The 27,757-nt window shown below is 35.7% G+C and overlaps 1 protein-coding gene across 2 annotated transcripts in view; it reads right to left on the minus strand.

Annotated features, from left to right (window-relative positions):
• The window catches only part of LOC134258118 (transient receptor potential cation channel subfamily A member 1 homolog), a 31,905-nt gene extending 17,087 nt beyond the window's left edge, over positions 1–14,818 (minus strand). The window contains exons 1-17 of one of the 2 annotated variants that reach the window (XM_062740672.1): positions 14,691–14,818; positions 13,960–14,246; positions 11,527–11,695; positions 10,483–10,589; positions 10,080–10,109; positions 8,590–8,784; positions 8,103–8,321; positions 7,591–7,757; positions 7,287–7,409; positions 6,744–6,927; positions 6,088–6,195; positions 5,729–5,817; positions 5,389–5,535; positions 4,954–5,065; positions 4,574–4,710; positions 4,212–4,333; positions 3,519–3,668 (exon numbers count right to left, since the gene is read on the minus strand). In XM_062740672.1, coding sequence (XP_062596656.1) covers positions 3,519–3,668; positions 4,212–4,333; positions 4,574–4,710; positions 4,954–5,065; positions 5,389–5,535; positions 5,729–5,817; positions 6,088–6,195; positions 6,744–6,927; positions 7,287–7,409; positions 7,591–7,757; positions 8,103–8,321; positions 8,590–8,784; positions 10,080–10,109; positions 10,483–10,589; positions 11,527–11,695; positions 13,960–14,145 — 2,245 coding nt within the window. In that variant the 5' untranslated portion in view covers positions 14,146–14,246; positions 14,691–14,818. The remainder of the gene's footprint in view (positions 1–3,518; positions 3,669–4,211; positions 4,334–4,573; positions 4,711–4,953; positions 5,066–5,388; positions 5,536–5,728; positions 5,818–6,087; positions 6,196–6,743; positions 6,928–7,286; positions 7,410–7,590; positions 7,758–8,102; positions 8,322–8,589; positions 8,785–10,079; positions 10,110–10,482; positions 10,590–11,526; positions 11,696–13,959; positions 14,247–14,690) is intronic. The other variant, XM_062740673.1, reaches the window with a different exon arrangement.
• Between the last annotated feature and the right edge of the window lie 12,939 nt (positions 14,819–27,757).

Raw genomic sequence — 27,757 nt, forward strand, 5'->3', positions numbered from 1 at the left:
ACATCTTTTCATGAAGTTAAAATACATTGTTTATGAACATGTTAATGAACAAACTGAAATAATGGAATGTTCAATTGCCTTGAAAACTCTTGTCTTACTTTTTGGGAATATAATTCCTCATCGGACATTAAAATTTCATAAAAATCGTAGCCACTTCCTTTCTTTATTATACTATTTGATAGACAGGGTAAATTTTACCTCTTTACCTTCTATATTTTTTTTTATATCGCTATCTTATACCTCATTATAATATGCTAATACAACGCACTATCTGATTGGTTCTAGACAATATGTCACAGTTTTCTTTTAGTTATTTTAAGAGATGTCTCTTGGACACATGTAGAACACAGTTGAGGTTGTTTTGTCAGAGGTGGTCAAGAAGCCTTTAGCCTCCCCCCCCCTTTTTGAAGTCGCCAAGAAATGGTAAAATATTGATGACTCAGCGAAATTAAACGATCAACAGTTATGTTCTCTCATACGCTGTATTCCTGAAACTTTCACTGTCTCTGCTAAAATGTTGAAGACATATTCTGCAAATATGTTTGAATGATAAATAAAAAAGAAAAGATTTTCAAAAAAAGAGAAAGAGGGTTCTTTTAGCCAAAATTTTAGACATTTTTATCATTACATTATTTATACATTCATAAATAAATTTGATTTTATGCACAAGATGAATGTGAAAGTAATTAATGACGCATAATTAGATACGATAAACAATCCCTTGTTTACACATGGCATCATATCTGGTGTGTGAAATGTGTTTCCGTATAATTTTATTTATTTACAAATTGTTCATGTTTGTCGTGTTGATGTGGAATTATTATAAATTCCCGAATTCTGATACTTTACAATTCTGTTGTGTTGGGAATGAACCTTAGGAAGATGCATAAACTTTCAACCTAAGGAAAAATATAAAGCAAATCGAACGCCTTTTTGTGTGCAGATCATGAAATGTACTGAGGTCCACGGGAATTTGTTGTCCTGAGCGCATTAATCTTGAAGCCCAAATTCTTACTTGGCTAGTGATACCTTTAGAAAACATGTGTATCCAGATGAAAGTTAACTCGGCAAGATGCGCCATCCCATTGTATAAGATTTATTAGGTGATTACACCTCCTATTCCCGATTTCGCGGATTCAACGATACCCTAATATCGAGTATTATACGCGATTTCACGGATAATACCCGATTTCGAGTATTCTCTCCGACCTGTCTAATGTTAAAAAGAGACAAACTGATATCAAGGATAAAGTTTCTCAATTTCCTTTTTTGTCTTATTTCTTAATTCAGAAGTATTAATTATCCAATTACAAATATCAGATATGGAAAATAAATGTAGGTACAGAAAATAAAAGTAGCACCTGTTGCCTTTAACCTTAAAAGAAATAATACAGTGTGACGTAAACTGAAATTTAAAACAATAGATACAAGTACACTAAAACTTAAATTTTGAAACACAGACTACCAAATCTAACATTGTTTTTTCATTCAATAAACTGCTACAGAAATCTCACCAGTCATCCTTCCCCGCTCTGCAGGCATGCAAAAAGCATAAGACATCCATAGCAAAACTAGGCAAAAAATTAAATGGCTACTAATGACTTAGCATCATGCTATAACTTGTCTAACTAACCAAGGTTCCTTTTTATATCCACTTAAAAATCAGAGAACCATCAGCCTACTTTATTATTAAATGAATACAACTTTCCTTTTGCTTTACAAAACAAGAAAAATTTGACATCATTTCTAAAAATATTTTCTCCTCTCACAAACACCCCCTATCCTGACCCCTCACAAGTTTCTCTCCCCCACACAATCCTATTCCCTCTCTAATATACCTACAGTACCTGGCCATAATACAGTACGCAAAATGGCGGCCGTTTCAATAAAATGTTTTGACACCTGAGATTTCGTTCGTCATTTTTTCACTAAGAATGAAGTGGAATATGTCTTACCTTATTAATATTTCGTAATATATCCCTTTGCCTTTATGACAGCCTTAAGTCTCTTTGGGATAGACTTGTATAATTTTTTTATAGCCTCGGAATCGATCGACACCCAAATTTCTTTTGCGACTCGAATTAAGTCCTGCCGATTTTTAATGTCCTGTAACCGGTGTTCTAGTCGAACTTTGATTGTTCTCCATATATTTTCTATAATGTTAATATCGGGAGATTGACTTGGCCAAGTAAGGGTAGGAACATTATTTTCTTCTTTCCAAGCGACGGTCTGTCGAGATTGGTGAACGGGGCAGTTATCTTCTTGTAATATCCACGGACTTTCGCTAAATTCTTTAGCAACAAGAGGCCACAAATTGTCATCCAAAACAGAGATATACTTCTCAGAATTAATATTTCCCTCAACTTCTGTTAAAGTTCCGACACCATGGTAAGACAAACAGCCCCAAAACATGGCTGATATACCCGAGTGGGGGGAGTGATTACTGCACATACCGAGACAAGCTGGCTGAAGTCGTTCACCGGGTTTCCTCCAGACATGTACTTTCCTGTCCTTGCCTAACACAACTTTCATTTCATCACTGAAAATAACTTGTGACCAGTTTTGTTCAACTGTCCAGGCCAATTTAGTCCGGCACCAGGAAATTCGGGCTTGGCGATTATTTTTAGAAATCGTTATTTTCTTAGAAACACAGCATCGCTGGTAACACTGTTCCTTTAACCTTCGTCGAACTGTCCTGCTAGAAACTTGCTGGGGTAAAGATTCGTTTAAACTGCTGGTTAAATCAGACAAAGTCTGTCGCCGATTTTTCTTGACCAATCTTTCTTTAGAACACACGATCCCCCCATTCACTCACCAATCTTCTCCTGCCCGATCTTCCTCTGTTCTCCACTGAACCCCTTTCTTGATTTCTTTTCAACACCTTCTGCACAGTATTTGGACTAATTCCTATAAGTTCTGCAATTTTTCGGCTACTTAACCCACTATTAAACATAGAAACGATCGTCTGCTTTTTATCTGTCGACAGGTCTTTTCCTCTCGTAGCCATTTTGTATGACGTACTAATCTATTCTAAGAATAGATGAACGGAACCCCCATTTTACGTGACGTCAGATATGACGATTATGTATGGATGCACATAACTGTCAAAACTTGTTACTTTCAATTTACCGAGATATAGAGAAAGAAAATGCATGTTTATTTTTTTTTATTTTTTACGGCCGCCATTTTGCGTACTGTATTATGGCCAGGTACTGTACTTGCTACAGACCACTCATTTGTCCCCCTCTTTCATACCCCCACCTAATCCAAATCCTTCAATTACCAATCTCTCATACTTCCCCTTTCATATATCCACTGATCTAAACCCCCATCTGTCCCTCTCTCCCACTACTCCTATCCCCTTCTCTCTCATCCACTCACATCTCTCATTTATCCCTTTATCCCCCCTATCTATCATACACACACCTGACCCCTTTCTCTTACTTCCCCTCTCCATACACTCACTGATCCCAAACCTCCAAATGTCCCTTTCCCCACTCCCTCTATCAAACACTGACCTGACCCCGACCCCTCGCTGGTCCCTCCCTCTGTCCAGTTGGAGTACGTATCGTCCAGGAACTCGTAGTTAAACGTACACTTGTAGTCGGGGTGCTCTGGGTTCCTATTGTTTGTCGTCATACAGCGAAGAAAAGCCTCCTCTGCTATTTCTGTAAATACAATTATCTACTCTCTAGTTTGGGTCTGTCTTAATTATATAATTTAATTCTAGTTGTAATGCTGTATTTGATTGGATATAAAATTTACTTCATATCGTATAAAATAGGTTGCCTACGTCACAATGACTTACGTCAGAAACGTATCAATCCGCCTGACGTTACATTCAAATTTTGTACAAATTGAAGTCATCTTGTTAAAACAATCATCTTTTTTACTTACATCAAATGAATGGAAATTAAATTATAAGTAATGAATTTAATAGCTACCCATTTTTACGGCATAAACTGGGTTGGAACAGTTTACGCTTTTTTTTAAACCGCTTCACGGTTAATAAAGCATAAACTGCCCCAACCCAGTTTATACCCTATAAAATGGGTAGCTATTAAATTCATTCCTTAAATAAAGAAAAATGAATACCTTATATTTTTTGCACACATATCGAAAAACTATTCACCAATAATCTAAAAATTATGTAATTTCTTGAATAAGTAAATATTTTCATTCATTAATTCAGTATAGATACTGATCTTGACCTGGCATTTTCTTGATGAGTTTCCTCATGGGTGTGGTACGTAGGCCTGTGGCTATGTCTGGGGTCTCATTCCTCATGGCTTCCTCCCACTTGTCACTGTTTATGATGACCGACGCAACATCACTAGAAAAACAAAAATATATTTGAGAAGATAGTCATTACTACAAATACAGCAGAGTGGATGTCTCGATCTCCATGATTAATAGTTTATTGAATTAAAGTGGTTGCTTATGGTCAGTTATTCTTCATAACTTACATTACCTTTTTTGTTGTAAATAACTAAGGGGTTTTTGTCTCGTTTTTAAAAAATATTCTCAACCTAAACTTTGTTATTCCTGTCTCACAGTTTTTTATGTCACTTACGGTTTATTGTTGTCAATAGCCAGATCCAGACAGTTGTTTCCGTCCGTGTCTCGTTGTGATACGTTAGCATTGTGTTCCAGTAAACACTTGACGACATCAGCGTGTCCATAACGAGAGGCCAAATGAAGGGGGGTGGTCTACAAAATTATAAATACATTTACATGTATTCATCAAACACTTCAGCAATTAGTAACATTTTTTTTTTTATTTATTTATTGTCAAACTTTATCTTAATAGATAATGTTTGCATAAAAATTAAACAATTAATGAATGTTTTAACTACATCACTAGTCGAATTGTCACTATCAAGTGGAGGTGTGAAGAAATGATAAACGATAAACAGAATAAAGAACTTGGTCTGATAAACATGGAGAACTGACCTTCGTTTTATCCATAGGGTCCACCTGTGCGTCAGCGTCCAGTAAACACTTGACCGTTTTTAACCAACCCTTAGCAGCCGCACAATCAAGGGGGGTCCATAACACAGAGTTTCTAAAATTTTATAAATTTAAAGATAAAAGTTACAGAATCAATTTAGAATCAATTAAGTAATTAAAATAAACTAAGATGCATCAGAAAACAGACATTAATAAAAAACTGTACTCTTAAATGAAATCTTCTGCACCAAGAATGTAGTCTCCATCTGTGTGTTGCACTGAATCTGGTATATTTGCAACACTGCAGATTTCAGACATGCTGTCATGACTTTAAGAATATTTTCAAGAGTATCAAGCAGATCGAATTTTTATTGTTCACATCCTTCACTCTCATTGAACAAGTGTTGAAAATATATGAAATCAATTTCTAAGACTAACCTTGCGGCGACGTCTGCTCCGTTTTTGATGAGGATCATGGCGACTTTGGTGTGACCGTGAAGTGTGGCCAGATGTAAAGCCGTGTTAGAGTCCTCATCTTCATCATTCACGGATGAGTGATCACGAAGCACCATCTCTCGCACAACACTGCAAAACAAGAGAGTTAAAACTAGAAAGTCCTTCAGATTTAAGAACATTGTGTAACTTATTTCTTAACAAATCTGGAATCCATATCATCCAATGCAAGTTTTTTTCTTAAAATTCAAACATTTTGATGAAATCTTTGTAAAGATTGAATAAAACAATAGACAAAAATTAATCTCATCTCGGAGCCACTTACTTAGTTCTTCCGTTTTTAGCCGCCAGATGCAGTGGAGTCTGCTCTTCTTCGTTCTTACAATCCAGGTCAGCCCCGTTCTCAATCAGACACTGTAATCATGGTAACAATAAATTAGCTATACTTCGATATACAATATGCCCCATTCGTTCTAGTATACAGGGTCATCAAAACTTCCTGAATGTAATAAGACATCTGGCCAACAACAACTAGCCTGTCTAGTATCTATATCCTGTAAGTTTCTTTACATCGGTTTAATTGTTCAATGTTGTGATTTTTGGTCTGGATCTGATATGTCAAATGAATATGTTTCATGACATTTTTGGTATCATGAAAAGAAGAGTGTACTTTATAAAACCTACCCTAACAATACCAAGGTATCCTTCCTGAGCTGCGATGTGTAGAGGGTGGTTGTCATAGCGATCTCCAACATCCACCAATCTCCTGACGTCAGGGTAGGCCAACATGGTCTGGAAACAGAAAACCACAGATATGACAGAGAAGACAAGTAAAAGGGTCTAATTAATTGGTGATTGTATAATCATGACTTGAAGGGAGTATGCCTGATCCACTGTGGATTCACTCTTTCATCATAAAATTTCAGGGATCAGACCTAACTTGAAAGGAGTTGCAGGGAGCTGTACATGTGACTGATGATTGAAATTGCATCCATTTTTCATTCACTTTCTCTTTTCTTTTTTTGTTCAAAAAAAAAATTAAAATTCTACCGATTAAAGAGGCATTAACTTTCTTCAAAATTAATACTATAAATATCTTTTTATTAGTCTCTAAGAGAGAAATTCATTTTTGCATACTTACACGAGACAGTGTGCTTGCAAAATATTCTCAAATATAGTATTCCTTGGGATTATATAGAGCAATAACCACAATTAGGGGAAAATTTTGTTTCGCTTATTAAGAGAAAATGATTATCTTGCGAAAATAGTGATCTACAGTACTCCTTTTAGCACTTTAAAATACAGCACACCCTGCTTAACACATAGAAGAAATCCTTCACCTTGAGTGCCTCCAGTTTGTCTTCCTCCGCAGCGAGATACACTGCGGTTTTGTCGTTTTTATCCACCGCCTCGTAATCGGCGCCTTTCTTCAGCAGCGCGTCCAGCGACTCAGCGTGACCAGAGTACGCCGCCATCAGGAGCGGCGTGTAATTATCTCTGTCTCGCTTCTCCATAGGAGCTTTCCTGTACAAGACAATGTGTCATACTTATCTTTCATTGTTCTGTTTACATTGTAAAATCATAGTACTGAAAGTATTGATACTCTTATTAACTTTAAAATAAATTAACTAAATCATCTCAGCATTAAACATATTTAAATAATGAAAATCATCTGAAAACTACACTTTGATATTTAACTGATATTCCATTATACTAGTAAAACAATTGATAAGCAAAAACATTTGAACAAAATAATGAAATCCTCTTCAATGCATTAATACTCCTTTGAAAGATATTCTTATTTTAAAATGAGGTAATTTTTTTTTATTTTCTCATTTAAATTTACAGGGAGATGATGTTTAAGCCTTCGTAGGTTGACCTACATTTCAATGAGGAACTCTACTACGTCTTTGTGGTTGAAGCCTGCGGCGATGTGAAGGGGCGTGGCCATCTCGTCGTTCAGAGCGTCTATTCTGGCATGGTTACGGACCAGCAACTTCACACACCTGTGCAGTAACAAAGATTGTAGATGAAATCTTTTAAGTTAATTCTTTTTCATTCAAGTGTCATAAAAAAATTTACAAGGCAAAAAAAAACTCACATGTGCAAGTTTTACCTAATATTCTGTTTTTAGCTGCTAGATGGAAGGGTTCACTTAATCACTTATGACTATGGGGTAAACAATACCTTATATCCCCTGCCTTGGCTGCCAGATGTAAGGGGTACATGTAGTTACTACTCGGGGTGTTGACGTCTGACCGCTTCTCCAGACAGAGTTTGACCACGTCATAATGTCCGTTCTCTACCGCCAGATGTAAACAGGTGTTCTGATCGCAGTCTCTGTCTGTCACCATCTGGAGACACAATCAGGATATCATTATACAAGGTATAAGCAAGAAATTACTTTAAACAACTAAGTTAAGTATTTCTTGCGATTTTGATATCATATTTACACATATTGAACTTTCTACTCTTTGAACAAAGACATACAAGTACTTTCACGACTTTTTTCATGAATAATAAAATAGTGAATATTTGTTGCCAAAAAACTGCATAAAGATTTTTTCCTCTACTCTAGATTGCCAAAGTCATAAATCAAATATGCTGCTATGTATTCAAATGACAAAAATAAGAAAGAGACTACAAAGAGTTTGCTGAAGTGTTAAACACATAAAAACAAAGAGCCATGACTTCCTTACGTTAGAGATGGTGACCCAGCCGTCCTGTTTGGCTCCAGCCTGGAACAGCAGCTGTACAATCTCGATGTTACCCTCAGATGCCGCGCAGTGGAGGGGGGTCAGGTCCTCATTATCTTTACACCTCAGCTGGGCCCCCGCATTAATCAACATCCTGGCTATCTCCACGTGGTTATGAGTGGCGGCCATATGTAACGCTGTCATCCCCTGCTTGTCTTCAGCCTATTTTAATTAATTATCATATCATATAGTACTTTTAATTATATGTTTATTCATTTGTTGCATTGTAAATTGTATTAATGTTGTTAAGAAATTTGAAAGGTACTTTGATCTGTTTCATTAAAATTATTTGTCTAATAAATGGGATGAACAAAATCATCATGGGTACAAGTGGTTATGATTTGAAATTCAAACTTGTCCCTGGGGATGAGTTATCACCGAAATTCTTTCCTCACTAAATCATAATTCCTGGTCTTATATATGCCCTTACCTCAATGTTGATGCCATTAAACTGCAGTAGTTCCTTTGTGGCGAGTTCATTTCCTCTCATGGCCGCGTAATGTAGGGGAGTTAATCCATACTTATCTCCTCGGTTCATGTCTGCTCCGTTCTTTATCAGGTATATGACAACAACATCCTGTTTACCAAAGTCCCCTTCTGATTGGCTGGTAGGCATCGCATTCGTCTGAAGGAACCAATCAAATTATCTCTGTCAGTGTTAAATTTTATCAGTGCCTAAGCATGATTACGTTACTGGCTATTGCATATACAATTATTATAATAAAAAGAGAATCAACAGATTTAACTTAACCTGGTATTGTATCAATTCCATATTCATAAGCAACATACGTAAGATTCTAAGAGTGTTCTTAAATTTTAAATGAACATTTTTTCTTCATCTTCTTGAATAAAAGTAAGCCTGCATTTGCATAATAAACCCATGCTACATGCATAAAATATAGCTGCAATTGCTTGAAGAGAAAAATATATTTTTTTTTATAGTTCACTACAAGTGTCATTACTTAAACCTGATATCATCCAAAAAGTAAAGAGGGTTTTCATTCGTTGTCCTAGCTGCCTTATCAATTCTTCAGAAAATATTTTTTTTTCCAAATTTACTCGCTTAAAATTATTTCTTTGTTTACTGCCACCTTCAATGGACAGAAATTCAATTGATTTTGTTAATTCACAACATGACGTGAGGCTTTGTATAAACCACTGCAAGTGTCAAAGTCACTTTATGTTTGAAAAATTATGTGTAACATTGGAACATCAAAGTCATTAATGTAACAAAAACCTAAGTATCATGTTAACTGTAATGTAGAAGTGTAATGTAATCACAGTGCAACACATTTGATTGTAATCGAGTACACCCTAGTTTGGATGTATACCTGTCTTATTAAAGACATTAGTGTAATTTTATTCAGGAAGAATAGGAACCACACTGGAAAACGGTGAATTCCAAACTAACAGTGAATGATTAAATTTGATAACGCTGGTGAATTCCACGTGATAACTAACAGTGAAATCCACAGGGTAACTAACGATTAGACTCGAAATGGCCGAGGGTGGTCGACGCTTTCCAGCTGACTTTGTCTTGGATTTCTTTCCCTAGAAAATGTTTCACAAGTTAACGATGAGACGGGCAAGAGGAAAAGGAAAGGCAAGAAGTTAGAGATTTATACCCAAAATTCTGTATGAAAAAGTCTTATCTCTGAAGTACAAGATGTAGAAATATTCATGCAGTTAAGTAGCTCTCAAGAATTCAAAAGAAAATAAAAATTAGCCATATATAGAGCAAGAGTTTACGATAAATTACAATTATGCATGCTCTCCAGAGACCTGTACATGAAGATAAATCCCAAAATGATAAACTGGAACACATGCTGTCCTGATAAAAGAGCATAGAACATATTGTCCCTCAAAATATACCACAATGAAAATAAACATAGCATATACTATTGATGTCTGAGGCCATACCTCCAATAGGGTTACCTCCCCTAGCTCCTCCTAAAACACAATTTAACTCCTGTTTTTAACTGCATTTATCCTAAATTTACCTAAAATACTTACTAGGTCCATGTGTATTCTAGCTATTTTAATATTTTACCTGGAATGTGCTAGCTATATCTTCATTTTTTCCCATAGACTAAGTTTAGATTATAAGAAAGTTATTTGAACCAGTGCTCATATTTTTCTTCTGTATTAGTTGTATCAGAATTAACACAGTACTTAGCCTTCAGCTGGATTCAAATTATGTTTTCAAATAACCATGATTTCCTCTTGAGTTCTTTATATCTGATATTTAATCTTCATTCCATTTATGATGTTTATCTAACCTATAGCTGGATGTAATAAGGTAACAAAAATGTTAGATCCCCACCTCTCGATCCTCCAGGACTAGCTCGGATCCTCTCCTCTGTTTCTCTCTCTTGTAACGAGCCGCATAGTGTAATGGAGTCAGCGCCTCCTCATCCAGCGAGTTTATATCTGTAACAAGCCGAAATACAAAAAATTATTTTCTCATAAGACTTTAGCTAATGGAGCATTTCTAACTAACCTGCTAGTGAATAATCAATGAAGCGATGCATCTTTAATATTAATCAGAAATTTTTTTCAAGATAGTCCTGAAGAGGGTATCTTTTAAATTTTTTTTATAGAAAGCCATATACCGTATATCAGGATTTTTCCGCGTGAATCCAATTTCCGCTTTGTTCGCAACGAGTTCTGAATCGCGGAAAATAAAACAGCGTAAATTTAATACAAAGTTTTCTTCCTGTAGTAGAGTTATTTCTTAATGCTTATATCGTAGAGAGTAGAAATAGCGGGACCAGAGGACAAGCGCAAAATACCGGTAATAGGTAGAAGCCCTTATTGTTTGTTTAGTAATTGACAAGCTAGTTAATTATATGGGTCACATTCCTTGCGAGAAGCTATCAAAACTAATTAAACCTGAGCTGCTAGTCAGTTTGGAACAGTACATGAACTATTATTGTTTAAATCTTAAAAAAAAAATATCCGTGGATTTGAGAGTTAGTATGCAACACAGGGTGTGTAAATCTGCTGAGCGGGTCTTCCGAAATTGACGAGGTGAACGTCGATCGATCTATTTCTCACCTGTATGAAGTAACTCAAACTTAATGACTTTACATTTTACATCCAATTCCTTCATAGGCTTAAATAATTGTTAATAATAAAATCACTGGGACTTTGAAATAGTGAAAATTTGATTCGCGTAAATTAGATATACTGATTTAGGTTCTGATTCGCGGAAAAAACATGACGCGGAAAAAAACTGATATACGGTACTTCATAATCTTGTCTTAAGTATACTACTGTAATAGAAAACCTGGTCCATTTACCTGCCCCAAAGTTGTGTTAGAAGTTGGACTATTTCATACTGGTTGCTAGAGAATGTAAAGCTCACCTGCCCCAAAGTTGTGTAGGAGTTTGACGATTTCTTGATGGTTGTAGCGAGCGGCGTAATGCATGGCGGTCACGCCTTCTTCGTCGCGCATGTTGATTTTCTTCTTCACGTTTCCTGTGATCGACTTTAGCAGAATCTCCATACTGCGCGTGTCTCCATTACGGGCACACTAGAGAAACAACATAAAAAATTATAAACAGAAAACTATATAACATTATTACCTCCAACACTGAAGAACAAGCGAAGTTTGAAATTATTTTGAGAATATTTCATTTAGGTACCTATCAAACTTTCCTCTTCAAATCATGGTTTGGAATTAGATAATTTTTCTTTCCATGAATAGTAAACAATATCCAATAAATAACCCCTTATCAGGTTAACATGGTGAAATAATGACTAGAGACCTGGCCCATCAAGGTGACCTGACACAGACTTATTTGACTTTAGTAGTATTACCTTTATCATTTTGTACAATTATGTACACTTTGTCAATGGTAAAACGCACATACTTGTAATAGTAATTTGTACATGTACAAATCTTGAGACAAAATACACTTGAGACTACTTAACATTTCTTAGATTTATTTGGAAGATTATCTGTAAACTTAGAAGGGACAAAATCAAAAGCATGTGTTATCTGATTTTTCTTCTATTTCCTTCTGTTCCTCTCACTTTTAGTCGTTAATGATGCAGATTTAAGGGGAGGAGACCCCGGCAAATTTCGCTTTTATTGAAGCCACTAATTAGTCCCCACAGGTGATAATGAGTTGTTTTCATAATGGTTATATTGAAGTACTCCCTGGTGGCTGTTGTTACAGTCAGCAACAGAAACTATCCCTAACTGACCAGTTGATATAAAAAGGATTGAATAATTAACTTTTCACCGTTACGGTACATGTTTTTATACTGCATGTTCTTACAAAATAAAATCAATATAATCACTGTTAAATTCTTTGTTCCTACGTATATCATCATGATCATAAGGACAAGTTGAGGCTAAATGTAATATAGGAACCCTCACAGATCTAGAAACAAGAGGCCCACGGACCACATCGCTCACCTGAGCACTGTGGCTGGGAAAAAGTAGAAAATGGATAAATATTGAATAGTTTATATCCAAAAGTAGTCCCATGACCAATCATGGCTTTGCTATGCTTGATAAGATGATTTTTAAAGAATTTTCCTATTATATATGTCTAGATGTAAAATTTTGATTGGCCATTGTGGCCCCGCCCTAACCCCGGGGGTCATGATTTTAACAAACTTGAATCTACTTTACCTGAGGATGCTTCCATATAAATATGATCAATATTATAGCCTTGTTATTCTTCAGAAGAAGATTTTTAAAGAATTCCCCTTTATATTTCTATGTTAAACTTTGGGTGGCCATTTTGGCCCCTGTCCTACCCCCTGGGGTCATGATTTGAACAAAAATGAATCTACACTACCTGAGGATGCTTCCATATAAGTTTCATGTTTGCTGGCACAGTGGTTCTTGAGAAGAAGATTTTTAAAAGATACTACAAATTTTTCAATCATTACCAATTATCTCCCCTTAAATTAGGGTGTGCCCCTTCATTTGATCAAACTTGAATCCCCTTCTCCCAAGGATGCTTTGTGGCAAGTTTGGTTGAAATTGGCCCAGTGGTTCTTGAGAAGAAGTTGAAAATGTGACAACGACGACAATAACAGACATTGGACAAATTGTGATCAGAAAAGACCCTTAACTTTGAATTTAAAAATGCACTGTTTATAGCTATTCATTAGCCTAAATTTGAAAAAGCTAATGGTTTATTCCTGCGTACACTTATGATGAAATACAAGCAGCATTCAGCATGTTCAGCAGTACTCAAACATTTGATATAAGTCCTGTGAATTTTATGAAAAATGTAAATTAATGCAATTGGGGAATAATTATGAGGTTGAAAATTGTCTTTTCAAGGAACAGAAAGAAATAATTTCATTTAAACTTTTAATGACTCATATTCTATGTAATCTGTTTAGTGTTATAGATAAACGATGACAAAATTTATTTGTTTGGATTTGTTCTTCTTTATTTTAGATTGGGATTGAACTAAAAAAAGGCGGCTTGACGATTTTGCTTTTATTGAATTTCAGATATATTGAAATAATTTGCATGGTCCCCTGTATTTCAATATATACGGAGTAGGCTGTACATTATCTTGCTTACACTTACCCGTTGTAATGTGACGTTTAAGAGGTCAGCTGTATCTCTATAACCCTTATCATGCTTTATAAAATTTGTATGATATTATAACAGGGTGCTGTATAAAACAGTAAAATCATTTTTTTAAATATTGGTGTCTTTAAATTACAGTAGAATTTTTATTTATAATATATCTCATTTACCTGATGTATTGTGAGATTGAGGAGGTCCACTGTATTTCTATACTTTATCTCACCGACACCTACCTGATGTAATGTTAGATTTAGGAGGTCTGCGGTATCGCTGCGTTTCATTCCACTGGGGACGACCTGCGGCTCCTCTTCATCGTCCAGGAGGTTCTTCATCTCGACGCCGTTTGCTTTCTTCTCATCTTCATCCTCCGGGCCGGTCACGCTGAGCGTGGTCCGGTACGACCCCTGGATGTTGTCCATGTCAAGGTCAGGGCTAACTCGGGTCAGGGTGATGGGTGGCCGGTCAAGGCTAGGGCTATACCGGCTTAATGCTCAGGGTGATGGATGGATGTCAATCAAATCTATAGCATAAACAAAAAATAACAGATATGTCTAATTTGTCATACCTTCACAGTTAGATTAAGTTTTTCTTCTCAAAGGGTTTAACAATCCGTCTCTCATATGAATGAGTGGTTCTTGATAGTTTGTTTAATCTTAAACATTTTTCTACATGCCACAATGCTTGCGCATGGTATACTTATTATTTGGTATACTTATTATTAATATTAAAATTTCTCTCACTGATAAATTGCAATGTTTCGCAATAAACAGTCTTATATATTATTAAGATAGAATCCCTTTGTATCTTGTTACGATTTAGCTCAGTTTAGAGTTCAGTATTACAAAATGATCGCGGTCTATTTACTTCGAGAAAATTCGGGCGTGACTACATTGCGCAATGCATGCAGAAAAAACAATACTTGCAAAATCGGATAAACTTGCAGTATGATATTTTAAAGTCCTACCTTTCTCTGATATTTGTCCTTGTTCTGTGTTTCGCTGCTTCTTAATCAGAATTCAGAAAATGCCAACGTTTTATCATGATTTCCGAGGTTCATTCATCCGTCAACATATTTTCGTAGCCATCGCTGCTTTTTTTGTTTATATAGTCACGTGACACAATACTTGTTTGACTAGCTATTTTTAGATGCACTAAATGTAAGAGTCAATATTGTGAATTTTTTTTTTTAATCACATCTGTGACATTTATTCTCCTAAGTCAAAAATAAACCCAATAGAAAGGTCAATTTGCTTCAAGATCACAACTTAACAATCAGATCTAGTGTGATTACAGTGGCGGATCTGCCCCCCCCCCTCCTTCAATATCCGTGAAACTTTGGAAAATAAAAAAGTCTTTTTTTTTCTATTTACTGACTTGCAACGCACGATATACAGGCCAGTAGAAACTGAAGCTACAGTGTATTTCCTTTCTGCTTCTGTGTCTACAGGCTAACTGTGAAAGCACAGATTTAACCCATGCCCAGATCTATAGGGGGGTCTGGAATCTGCCGTTAAACCAAGTAAGAAGTGACAAAGCATTAGAAGTCAAAATTAAGTTAACCACTACACCCCTCCCACGAAATAGGAAAAGGAAATACAAAGGAGAGGACGTTCTAAGTATTAAGTACTTGTGTCCAATCCTTTTGTTGTAACATCTTAACAATAAAATATGTTCAAACCAAATAGGAATTTCACGTTTTGGAAAGGTTTTTTTTCTTAAATGTCAACAAATTTCTGAGTTGGATTTTTTTTTGTTGACTGGATTGGACCACCCCCACCCCCTTGGATAAAATTCCTGTAAGCTGAGGTGCAAAGTGTGGGTAGACAAGAAGCTTCCTCTCCATATGTATGGGGGGATCAAAGGGTGAATATTTGCAAACTCAGACATCTACAACTTTAATTTGACCAGTGAAAATAATATTGTAGATGTATTTACAGTTTATAGGCTGATGTGAATTTTAAGACCACTTAACAAAACTGAGAACTCTTAACTTGTCGATCCTATTGCTCTGCTTAAACTTCCTCAATGAATAATCTTCAATTTTCTACTAACCAAATATAACTCAAGTTATCAATTTTATTTCCTGCATATATTATATGGACTCATGTTGTTTTCGATGAAGTTTTTTGATAAAGACGTAATACTAATAACACTTGAACTTTGGATTAAAATAATTTCCAGCTATATGAACAATTTTTTCCTTTAATATAAAGCAAAACTGTAAACATAATCGGATAGGAGAGTATGATTTAACCCCCTTCACCGCAGTCACGCATTTTAACGCAATAGTACCGTAATTAGGGGAGTACAATACGCACTTTTTTCCTAAAATAAATTTCTGTGAGAAAGGGATGCGTATTTTACATCACAATGGGATTTTGACAAGTTTTTCTTTCAGGTGCAACACGGCTATCATACGTACATACCGTAGTATTACCTAGAGACATATGCAATTTCTTTTGTTAATTGCCATATTTTAAACTTCGGAAAGTTATTGTTGGAAGGTATGCTTCTTAAAAATGTCACTTTCATAATCTTTTTATGCCCAAATAACATGAAAAAGTAAGTTAAAAGTAATTTGAGCTGCATGTTATGAAGAGAGTTCATTAAATAACTCGTTGATGCACTTTTTATCGATGCAATTGACATTCATACCCCTTTAGCAAGTTTTAATTCGTGATTGTTAAAATAATATCAAATATATTTAAAATCTGAAGCAGCCAAAAGAAAGAAAAATCATTTTACATTTAAGATATTAAAAGTGTAATTTATGTCCCATACAAGAAATGTATTTAAAAACCGTTTTATTTTATGTACCCATAACAAATATAGTACGGTTTGGATGATGGGAGTGTTCTGGTTTGGATGCAAGTTCAACATCTATATGTTACGGTTTGGACGGTCTATAGTTTCAAATTCTTGAATCCTGTAGAGCTATGCCAAAAAATTCACAGGCTCATAAGAAGTCACCTTTCCCTTCTTCATACATTGTTTTTATGTACAGTTGATTTCATAAAAATATATGTTGAATCCCTTTTTCTCCACACAAATAATCTATTTAAAGGAAAGTTTTCGATCTTGTCCCGTTTTTTCTTTAAAAAAGATACTATGTGTATGATAACATAAAATACATGACTGTAAAATATGTAAAATAAAATGAAAAAAAAAAAATAAATCGTATAATGCATATCCCGTCAACAGTCCCGTCCCATTTTATAAGGCAGATTATCCCACGTTTCCAACTTTCGTTGATGCTCTTGCATCGCCCGCGAGGCGCACTGGTTAGAGCGTCTGCTCTCGAGTCGCGAAATAAGGAGCTAGTCAATCCTTATGTCGCGGGTTCGAATCCAACTGTCCTTCGAATAAGACAATATTGTACCATAGTTAGGTGTGATTTCTTTTGTTAAAAGTATGGGTTTTCTGTACATAACCCACACTTTTCTAATACTCCGCCCAACGAGTCAGGACAAAAAGAATTATTTTTAAAACGATCATGCACGGTTTTTAAATGAAACAAACATACGGGCTTGTTATACCAAAAGGAGAGTAAAAAGGAGTAAAAATTTTAAATTGTATACGGCGTTTTGTGATAAATAACAGTAAAAAACGGACTTTAACACAAGACTTTAATTAATACTTTATTTAAAAGTGAAGAAAAAAACCCTTCAGAAATCGCTTGATTTTTTAAACATTTTTATACCCCCCGCTTGAAAAGCGGGAGGGTATATAGTAATCGTTAATTCCGTCCGTCTGTCTGTTACGCTTTGGGGTACCCATATCTTATCCGCAACTCCTCTCATACCACTGAATGAAATTTGATGCAACTTTCACAGAATCTTTATTACATATTGCCATTGTGCACCTCCTATTTTACTTTTTGATCCGACACATATTTTGGGTTTCCCTGTCACAGGAAAACATGGACTTTTTCACCAGTTATAACCATATGGGAGGCGGGGGGTATCATTTAGTGAGCTCATCGCTCACAGTACCTCTAGTTTTTAAATAGTGTAATGACCAGGGTGACATTAGCTTAGTATCGGTAGATTCCAATATATCGTTCTTTTGATAAACAACAAAGGAAACACGGTACATACTTGACGTAAAAACAAGTGTACACTACTGTACTTAAATAACCTTTTCGATTGCAGATCTAGCCGATCAAATATCGAATTTTCATTACATTGAAATATACATATAACCCCTAACAAACATTTCAATCAACGTATCACTGTGCATGGCAAAGTTTGTATCAGGTTTACAAAAATTTAAGTTAAACCAAGTTCATAATAAGTATGTAAATTTGACGATTGAAATTTACGAGAAAAAAAAAATTCATATCAAGTAAACAATATATCATTGAAACGAAACTCGTTATTTTTTCAATTACATAAATTAAACTTTTTAAACGGGCCTTCACCTTCACCTTCACCTTCACCTATCCCTTGACTTCCGTGGATGTCGTTGGGGCACCTTGGAAGACCTATCCACCACTTTCATCCATAAATTTCTGTTTTCTGCCGCTCTTAAGGTTTCAGCGAGGCTCAGTCCAGTCCACTCGGATACGTTATCATCCCACCTCTTCGTTTGCCTTCCCCGTTTTCGTCCTCCTTTCACTGTGCCTTGCAGGATGGTCTTTGCAAGGCCGCTTGAGCGTGAAACGTGGCCGTACCATCTTAGTTTCCGCTTTTTGACGATAGTGAGAAGGTCATCATGAGGTCCTATGGCTTCTGTGACTGTCCTGCAGACCTCTGCATTGGTCACATGGTCCCTGTAATTGATGCCGAGTATCTTCCTATAGCATCTCATCTCCGTGCTCGTAATCCTCTTTTCTAGCTCAGCCGTAAGTGTCCAGGTCTCACAGGCATAAAGGAAGACCGACATAGCAAGGGAACGCATTAACTGGATCTTTGAGCGAAGAGTGATGTTCCTGTCTCTCCAGATGGTTTGTAATCTCGTTAATGCCGTGGTTGTTTGTGCAATCCTTGCTATTATTTCTGGTTTGGAGCCTTCGTCTGATATGATGGATCCGAGGTACTTGAATGACTTCACTGTCTCGAGACATGTTCCGCTGACCTTGACTTTGGAGGTGATGCCTTGGATGTTATTGGTCATCAACTTTGTTTTTTCGGCACTTATCTCCATACCATATGCAGAAGCTGCTTGGTCAAGGCGGTTTACTAAGCTAGTTAGCTCTGTCTCTTTCCCTGCAAGGCCATCAATATCATCAGCGAATCGCAGATTTGTGACGGTTCTTCCTCCGATGGAGACTGTGCCTTTATGGTCATCTAGAGCATCCTCCATAATCCTTTCAAGGAAGATGTTAAAGAGGGTGGGAGAAAGTAGACAGCCTTAAACGGGCCTAGATATGTTTAATTTTTATGTCGCTTCCGTGGCCCAGTGGTTAAAGCGCCTGGCTCAGTGGTCAAAGCGCCTGCCCTAGAGTCACGAAGTAAGGAGTTGAATCCCACTGTGGGACGTGGAGACCTATATAAAGTATAAAACAGGGATCCCGTGAAGCAGAAAATGTTGCCAGGAAGAAGATCCCTCACTGCTCAATGACCCTGAGTGCCGAGAATAGGGCAACATTTGTAGCAAAAGTTGAAAAGTATTGTATACAAATCACTTACCCTATATTCGATAAACGTGGTCAGAAGGACACGAAGGAGCGTAAGTAAGTAAGTAAGTAAATTTTATTTAAAGTCGGCATTGTATACATACATAACAATAAACATGAGCTCTGTAGAGCTCTTCAACCGACTATCACAGTTAAAATATCACAGAAAGACGTTTACACATAAATTATCATGCAAAAACACATGTACATATATACACATACAAAAATTATGACAGATAAAATGAATTTTAAGAATTAAACAAATTTTAAGAATTTATAGTTTCTTTAGAATAAGTTAAAGAAAAATAGTCAACTTGAAAAGCAATATGATTGCATTAAGAGAAACAAAAATAAATATAACGTGAGTATTATAAATAAATAAATAAAAGTCATATGATAGTACATGTAATAAAATTAAGCACTAAGTTTAATTCATAAATTCATATAAAAATAACTAATTGTATTATTAATAATATTAAAAAATAAATAAATAAATAAAACCCGATAATTGAACAAATTTGAAAGTTTAGGAAATTTAAAATTCACACAGACATAGCTAAACCAAATTGAGAAGGAAGGAAAGAATGAAAAATAAAAATAAATAATAATAATAATAATAATTTTTAAGTAATTTATGTTCCTCATCAGTACACATCCTGCCTAGTGATTGGGTCAGTCCCTACCTACATAGGCAAGATATGCATATTGTGAGGTTAAAGGGAAAAAAAAAAACAAAACAAAAAAAAAAAAAAAAAAAAAAAAAAAAAAAAAAAACCAATCTAGAAAACAATGAAATAAAATGAGATAGGTGATATCATTAGAGAAAATGAAAGATTTCAAAAATAAATAAAAATTCAACTGTTTCTAAACATTGTCTCATCAGCTATGCAGCCCCACGCCGTGGTTTCTGCAGGAACTGCATTTGCATTTTTCCCCCGTCCATGTCTCTATGAAAGTTTTAAATTGGCTGAGGGTGGAAAGTTCCCTAGCATGATTTGGTAGAGAATTCCACAGCGTAGCAGCTGCATAGCTGAATGACTGTTTTCCATACCTAGTGGTTCTTGGCCTAGGTAATTCCAGGGTCTTTTGATATCTAAAATTGTATGTTGAATTTCGCTGTTGAACTAAATCTTGCAGGAACAGTGGGCATTGATTGTTTATAATTTTGAAAACTTCAAGGGCCATGGCTCTCATACGCCTGATTTTCAGTGAGGGGAGGTTTGATTTTTCTAGGAGCTGGTCATAACTGCTTGTGTAGTCATTATATATGAATCTTAGTGCTCGCTCTTGAATTTTTTCTATTTTTTGGCAATTTTGTTCACTGCTAAAATGCCATACCAGAGGACAATAACTAAAGTTGGACATTATAAAGGAGTGATAGATGGTAAGTTTACCCAGTTTACAGAGATGTTTCCCGACACGTTTTAACACATTTAATTGTCGAGCTGCTTTTTTACAAATATTTGATATATGAGAATTGAAGTTTAAATTAAAATCAAAAGTAACACCAAGCAGTTTCACTTCATCCTCACAGGCAAGAGTTGTACCTTTCAAGTTTAAAGTAATGTTTTTATCATGCGTCTTTTTCCCCAGTGCTATTGCTTGAAATTTTTCTGGGTTTGCCTGCATTTTATTAGCTGAAAACCAATCGATGAGAGTGCCACTTTCCTTTTCAAGAGTAGTAATAACATTTTGTAAGATAGGATCAGATTTGGATAAGGTATTATCATCAGCATAATTGTACAAATCTGAATTTTTTACAAAATAAAAAATATCATTAATGAAAATATTAAAAATGACTGGCCCAAGAATTGATCCTTGAGGTACACCTTTAAAGATATCCAACAAGGTGCTTATATTTTGACTAATTTTGACACACTGTTTTCTGCAAGATAAATAGTTCTTTATCAGATCTACCGCATGTGGAGAGAGACCATAAGATTTTAGTTTGAGCAGAACAAGATCATGAGGGAGGCAGTCAAATGCCTTGGATAAGTCCATTAAAATAGCAGCAACATATTTATTTTCATCAAGAGCTCTCTTCCAATCCTCGGTGATTCTTAATAAGGTCGATTGGCAGCCATACCCTGATCTAAATGCCGCTAAATAAGGGTTAAAAATTTTCTCAAAATAGTTCGATATTTGGGTGTTAATTGCATTTTCAAAAACCTTGGAAAGAGCTGGGAGGACGCTAACTGGTCTATAGTTTCCCTTATCTAAGACACTGTTCTTTTTGTGAATAGGGACTACTTGGGCTATTTTAAGGGAATCTGGGAAAACTGAGGATGACAGCGACATATTTACCAGTTTGGTCAAGGGACTGATAATAACAGGCTTCGCGTAATGTAGTATCTTTGGGGAAATCCCGTCTATACCCGTAGCTTTTCTGGTATTGATCTTACTGATTTGTTTACTTATAAATTCTTCATCAATAGGTTTAAATTGGAAAGATTGATCACTGAGTTGTGGCAAGTTTTCCCTAATCGCTTTAACACTTGGGTGATTATCATCAGTGCTTAAATTTGAATTTCCTATATTTTTGGCCACATTAACAAAGAATTCGTTGAAGATTCCTGGTATTTTGGATTGGTCAGTTTCAATCACATCATTTTCTAACAAGACTGTATCTTTCTGTGCACAACTGCCCTTGTTTGTTAAAAAAGGTTTAATAGTGGGCCAGAAGTCCTTAGATTTCGGACCACCTGTACATCTTTCCAAAAAGTAATTATTAAGTATATTAACTGATTTATTCTTTAACTTTGTAACATAGTTCCTTTGAACTCTATAGGCTTCCCAGTTCTTACTTGACCTACAAGTTTGGTATTTGTTGTGTAGCATTTTTTTGTTATAGATAGCTTTGCGTAGTTCTCTGTTCATGTATGGAACCTGATTGGGTCTTATTTTTCTCATTTTCATTGGCGCATGCTTGTCTATAATGGTTGCAAACTTGTTGCTAAAATCAGAAAATGCTAAGTTGATATCATTATGGTCCTCATAATAGAAATCCACCTGCGCAAGATCTGATATAAAAGATTCTTCATCGAAATTTTTAAAGGTACGGCACCTCTTCCATTTGCTATCTGATTGTTTGATGTTGCATTTAAATTGAACACCTATAAAATTATGGACATCACTGAGGCCACAGCTAAAGTTGCATATCTTGTTAATTTTGGTATCATCTTTAGTCAAACAAACATCAAGCAGACTTGGTTTAGCTATTCTGGTGAAGCAAGTCGGGCCTTTAACTAGATTGGTAAAATCAAAAATATCACAGATGTCTAGCAATGGGGCGCCTTTATCCTTATCTAGCAGATCAAAATTCATATCTCCTATAAACATAATGTTATCGTATTTTGTAATTACTTTGTCCGCCGTTTTGCAAAAATCATCGTAAAAAGTAGAATTGTGAACATTTGGTGGTTTGTATACACCAGATAAAAACCATTTTTGACAATCAACTGTTATTTCCAGGCCTATTGATTCTAAAATTTCAAATTCAAGTTGCTTTTTCCTATCCCCTGCAATATCTGAACGTAAATAAGCTATAATCCCACCCCCATGTACATTTCTATCAGCTCGCCATAAAGTAAAGTTATCAATGCTAAAAATAGAATCTGGAAAAGAATCATCTATTTTAGTCTCAGAGATGAAAAGAATGTCCACGAGGTTTCTATTCAGGAGGTCTTTTATACTTTCAAATTTGGATCTTAGGCTGTTTATGTTTAAATAGCCACACATGAGATTTAATGGTAGTTGCTTTCGAGTGTCTTTTAATTCGCTGAAGATGTCGTATTCAGCGTGTTCAGTATACCCATGGTTCGAGTTTCCTCTGCCGGTGTTCTGGCTTTCGTCGGCTTGGGGATAAGTGGACCTGTCGCTCTCAAAAGGTTCAAAGAAGAATGATTCAGAGAAGGGTGGTAATCTGCAGTCACAGGCTATACAGAAGTATGGGTCGTTGGAGTTTCCTAGTTGAGTATATTCACGGACAGTTATTGTGGTGCATTTTCTATGTGTCCAGTGATCACAAAAATCGCACTGAATTGCTTGCTGATTTTTACGTACTGGTTTATGACATGCCAAACAGGGATTCTTAATAGGACCTGGATTAGTGGATATATCACCTCCAAGAAGAAGGAGTTTCAAAGCTAGATATTCAGGTCGGCATTGTTTTGAAATTGACAACTTCCGGTTTGCCTGATTAAAAAGAATTTCGGTGCTAAAACTTGGATCCTGAGTGTTATTGACTAGTACTGTGTTACCTTGTAATGATCTGCATATAAAAGAGTCCTTTGAGGTAAAAACTTTAGGAGAATTGTCTATAAAATTGATTAAAATCGCCAAAATTGTAAGCACTCGGTAACCACGTATTCCCGCCATGAGCGTAAAATCATATACATGTAATATCCAAATGCATCTTTGAAATCAAATACTTAATGTATCAATATCACGCGAACCAGTCCGACCGATTCCTAAGCTGACTTACATATGAATGATTTTTGAAAACTATGGTACAAGTCATTTACCCCATATCACACTCTTGATTATATGTAGATACCCGATGGGCGTGGTCATAATGATAACTCGGGAGCTACGCTCCCTCGTGTCATTATGACCACGCCCATCGGGTATCTACACATAACCAACAGTATGATATGGGGTAACTACTACTAAGGCGAGGTTCCGTATCGCAGTACGTGCTGGCACGAAAAAGATCCGTCACTGCTCAATGACCCTGAGTGCCGAGTATAGGACATGTAGATGGTGCTCACAGCTGTATTGAGCGACTGATCGTGTAATGCCGGACCCCACTTTGCTTGCTACATTGATTGCATATGATATATTCTCCCTCACTATGTCCAATCAAATGTAAATATATATTCTAAGTATGAGAATAATAAGAAAATGACTATATTACATACGCATTGAATCCGAGGGGGGGGGGGTATCATTAAATAGGCATGCATTTAACATTGGGGCGTTGGTCCCCCCCCCCCCCTTTCAACAGGCATATAATCAAAGAAGGTTAAGCAGTATACAGTGTTTGAAAAAATGGTAGAGAGAAAAATTACCCCCCCCCCCCACCCACACACACACACACACACGAAATAGGAATTTCGGGATTGGAAAATTTCAATTCTTTTTTTGGTCCATCAATTTGCCCCCCCCCCCCCATTTTGCTTCCGACGCCAATATGTCAGGATTGGTACTCGTTATGAACTATTATTTTGCATTGTATTATATAACTATAATATAGAATAATTTTATTGTAAATAATTGTTTCATGAATCAATATATTCAGAGAATAGTATGCATTGTACATACATGTATATATAAACCGAATATGCCTGATTATGTAATAAGAGAACGAAATGAAAAAAAAACCCACAGGAATCGGGGGGGGGGGGGTCGGCTTCTTACACCATTTCCCCCCAAATATAAATCATAATTAGCCTTTTGCTGTGGAATTGTTCATTGAAAGGTCTGTAAACCTACTCTTTTTTGCGGGGTTGCAGTACAGTCAAGTTATCCTTTCATAGTATTTGTTTGTGACCCCCCTCCCCCCTTTTTTCGAAATATGAAGTCCGGATTTGTTACCATTCATTTCTTCGTTAAAGAATGTTTCTATGTAAGTTTTTAAACAATTCATCTGGAAACCCCGCCCCTTCCTTTAAAAGTGTTAAAATTGACAAATTATCCTTTAATGTTAAGTGTGATTTATATCAAAGAATCTCATCCAAACCGTATCAGAACTTCATCCAAACCGTACACAGTTTTGTAAACACTGGCATCCAAACATGTTACGTTATTCTATAGCATGTCACCATCGGAACAGTTTCTTTCCATCAAATTCGTGGATTAATGGCAGAGCTACAGGGTGAATAATTACTTTAAAACACAGGCTGTCTCTTAGTTGTAAAATTACATACTACAGATTCCATTTAATAAGACTAAATCCTTTCGATGAGTCGAAGCGGTTGATTGACTCCGCCATTTTCACTGCATCCAAACATGTCACAACCGGCGCGGATACCCGACAGTGGGGGATATCTTAGTTCAGTAAGATCATACACGGTAAAAACGGGTAGTATTATATAAATATTGCATGTAGTTGAGTGTAACATTGAAAATTTTCACCCCAAGAAAACCATTGTCAACCGAGGCGCAGCCGAGGTTGACAATGGTTTTCGAGGGGTGAAAATTTTCAATGTTACACTCAACTACTTGCAATATTTATTATATTATACTGAATGTTTTATACAAATACATATTACAGTGAACCGTGCGTGCATAAATTCCGCGCAGTCGCTATTTTTTGTAATACCACCCGTCGTCAAGCAATGTTGACTGTTGCTACGCAGGAGGGCGTGGCTTCATTATTCAGCGGGTAGTAGTGTTTTTTATCAAATGTTTCTCGACGAATCAGATTCAAGTAATTTACATGAAAGTATAATATAAAATCATAAAAACGGGCCATAATATGTACATGGTAGGGTATTTTGTAAATTTCAGAACGCAAAAAATATTTTACATGGTTGTTGACGGAAAAGTTCTGTGGGTTTGTCTTATTTCGCTTATTTCAGGAATGTGTGACGTCATAGTTGGGTTTTCCCGTACTCGAGAAATGTAAACATGACACGTTTTTCTCATGATCATGACTCGTTTAACTTTGCCCCGTGCAATATTGAGCTCAGCTTCACCAATCGATATTTTTACCGTTAATCAGTACAATGACGACCTTGAACTTCGACGTAAATTTTCAAATATTGAATGATAGGATTTTTTGCAAATTAATTTATTTATGGTTTAAGTTGTCCTAAAAAAGTCGTAAATTTCCGTCTCCAGATGTGGTGTTACAAAAGAATCTTGCTTTTTCGAATCTTTAACCCTATTCATACTCTAAAATATTTTAAAAGACACATTTCCGCTGGTATATTTTTTATCTATGGTGAAAATTTTCAATTATCGACCGAGTAATGGACCCAGAAACACGGAGAATAAAAACTCCGCTCAGACCACAGGTGCTTGAGGACAGGACCCCCCCCCCCCCCGCAATATAGACCCCCGGGCCTGTTAGACTTTTTTCACATAAATTGTATGACACATTTGTGATATAATATATCCTATCCATTCAGAAAATTTGCTTAAATAAACATTTTATAAAAATTTCTTCCCCACTCTCTATATAAATTAACAATGTAGGGTAGATTTTATAGAACATTTGTTTCAGGTAATTTTTCGATTTGTTGGTATAGGTCTTATCACAAATATGTCAGTGAAAGATTACTTATGAGAAAAAAGTCGAAAAAGCCAAGGGGTCTATTTCGAAGGGGGGGGAGGGGGGGGGGGTCCTGTCCTCAAGCACCTGTGGCTCAGACACTTGGGGTATGGTATTTGTCACTCAATATCTCAGAAATAAGTCTAGAAACCTATTGATATGTCTGCTTTATAGTATGTAGGACATACTAAATAAGATATATACAAAATATGAAAAAAAATTAAATGACAGGTATTTTTTCAGCTAAAGGTCCTTCATCCCCTTAATCAATTTTTTTTGCCCATTACATGTATCACATGCACCATACAAAACACTGAAATATAGTCTCAGATCTATGTAAAAATTAGGGTTTTTTGATGGTAGATGCTTTTTTTTTTTAAAGTAAAAAAAAATGGTTTTACTGTTTACTGAGATTTTTATCAAAAATTATCTTCAATTAAAAAAAAAAATAATTTCCATCCCTCCCTCCTGTGTCTGAAATCCTTCAGGCGGCAATTCCAAACAAACATTTTTTTAAGGATGGCCCTGTTTGTTAGACTTTCTGCATCTTCAAATTCCTTTTAAATTTTACATGATCACTGCGTACTGGTTGTCTTCGTTTTTAAGGCTCAATACACAAATTGTATTCTAGAGGGACTATTAATTTAGATTTAATACTACAAGTGGTAATCCAGCTGAAAATCACAGTTCCCTTTCTATGGAAGAATATTTTTTAAAATCATATGTCAGTTTTTAAATATTTTTATTTTTAATATTGAAAAGAACCAAAATGAATTTGAACTACCATATACAGTATTTATTGGATTCCAAAACTTCATAAGAATCTTTTAAAACAGAGATACGAGGGTTGATCCAAAGTAAAGTCACAACTTTGATAAAATCGCTACCCGTCGACGTAAAACAACAATGATGAAAGTTGCATTTATTAGATCTAAAATTTTTAATTCAATCCACAGGCCTTTAGATCGCTTAGAAAAAAAATTGAGGTGTTAAATTAAAAACAACTTTTTTTTTACACACACAATTTTTTTAAGCGATCCAAAAGCCTGTGATTCAAACTGATTCATATTTTTTTTAAACAGCGGATTATATTTACAATGTAAGATTATGATAGCCGTCGCACATTGTATCTACCATA

The sequence above is a fragment of the Saccostrea cucullata genome, unplaced genomic scaffold (genome assembly GCF_032062105.1).
Source record: "Saccostrea cucullata isolate Sc308-1 unplaced genomic scaffold, CSIRO_AGI_Scuc_v1 ctg5039, whole genome shotgun sequence".
Taxonomy (NCBI): domain Eukaryota; kingdom Metazoa; phylum Mollusca; class Bivalvia; order Ostreida; family Ostreidae; genus Saccostrea; species Saccostrea cuccullata.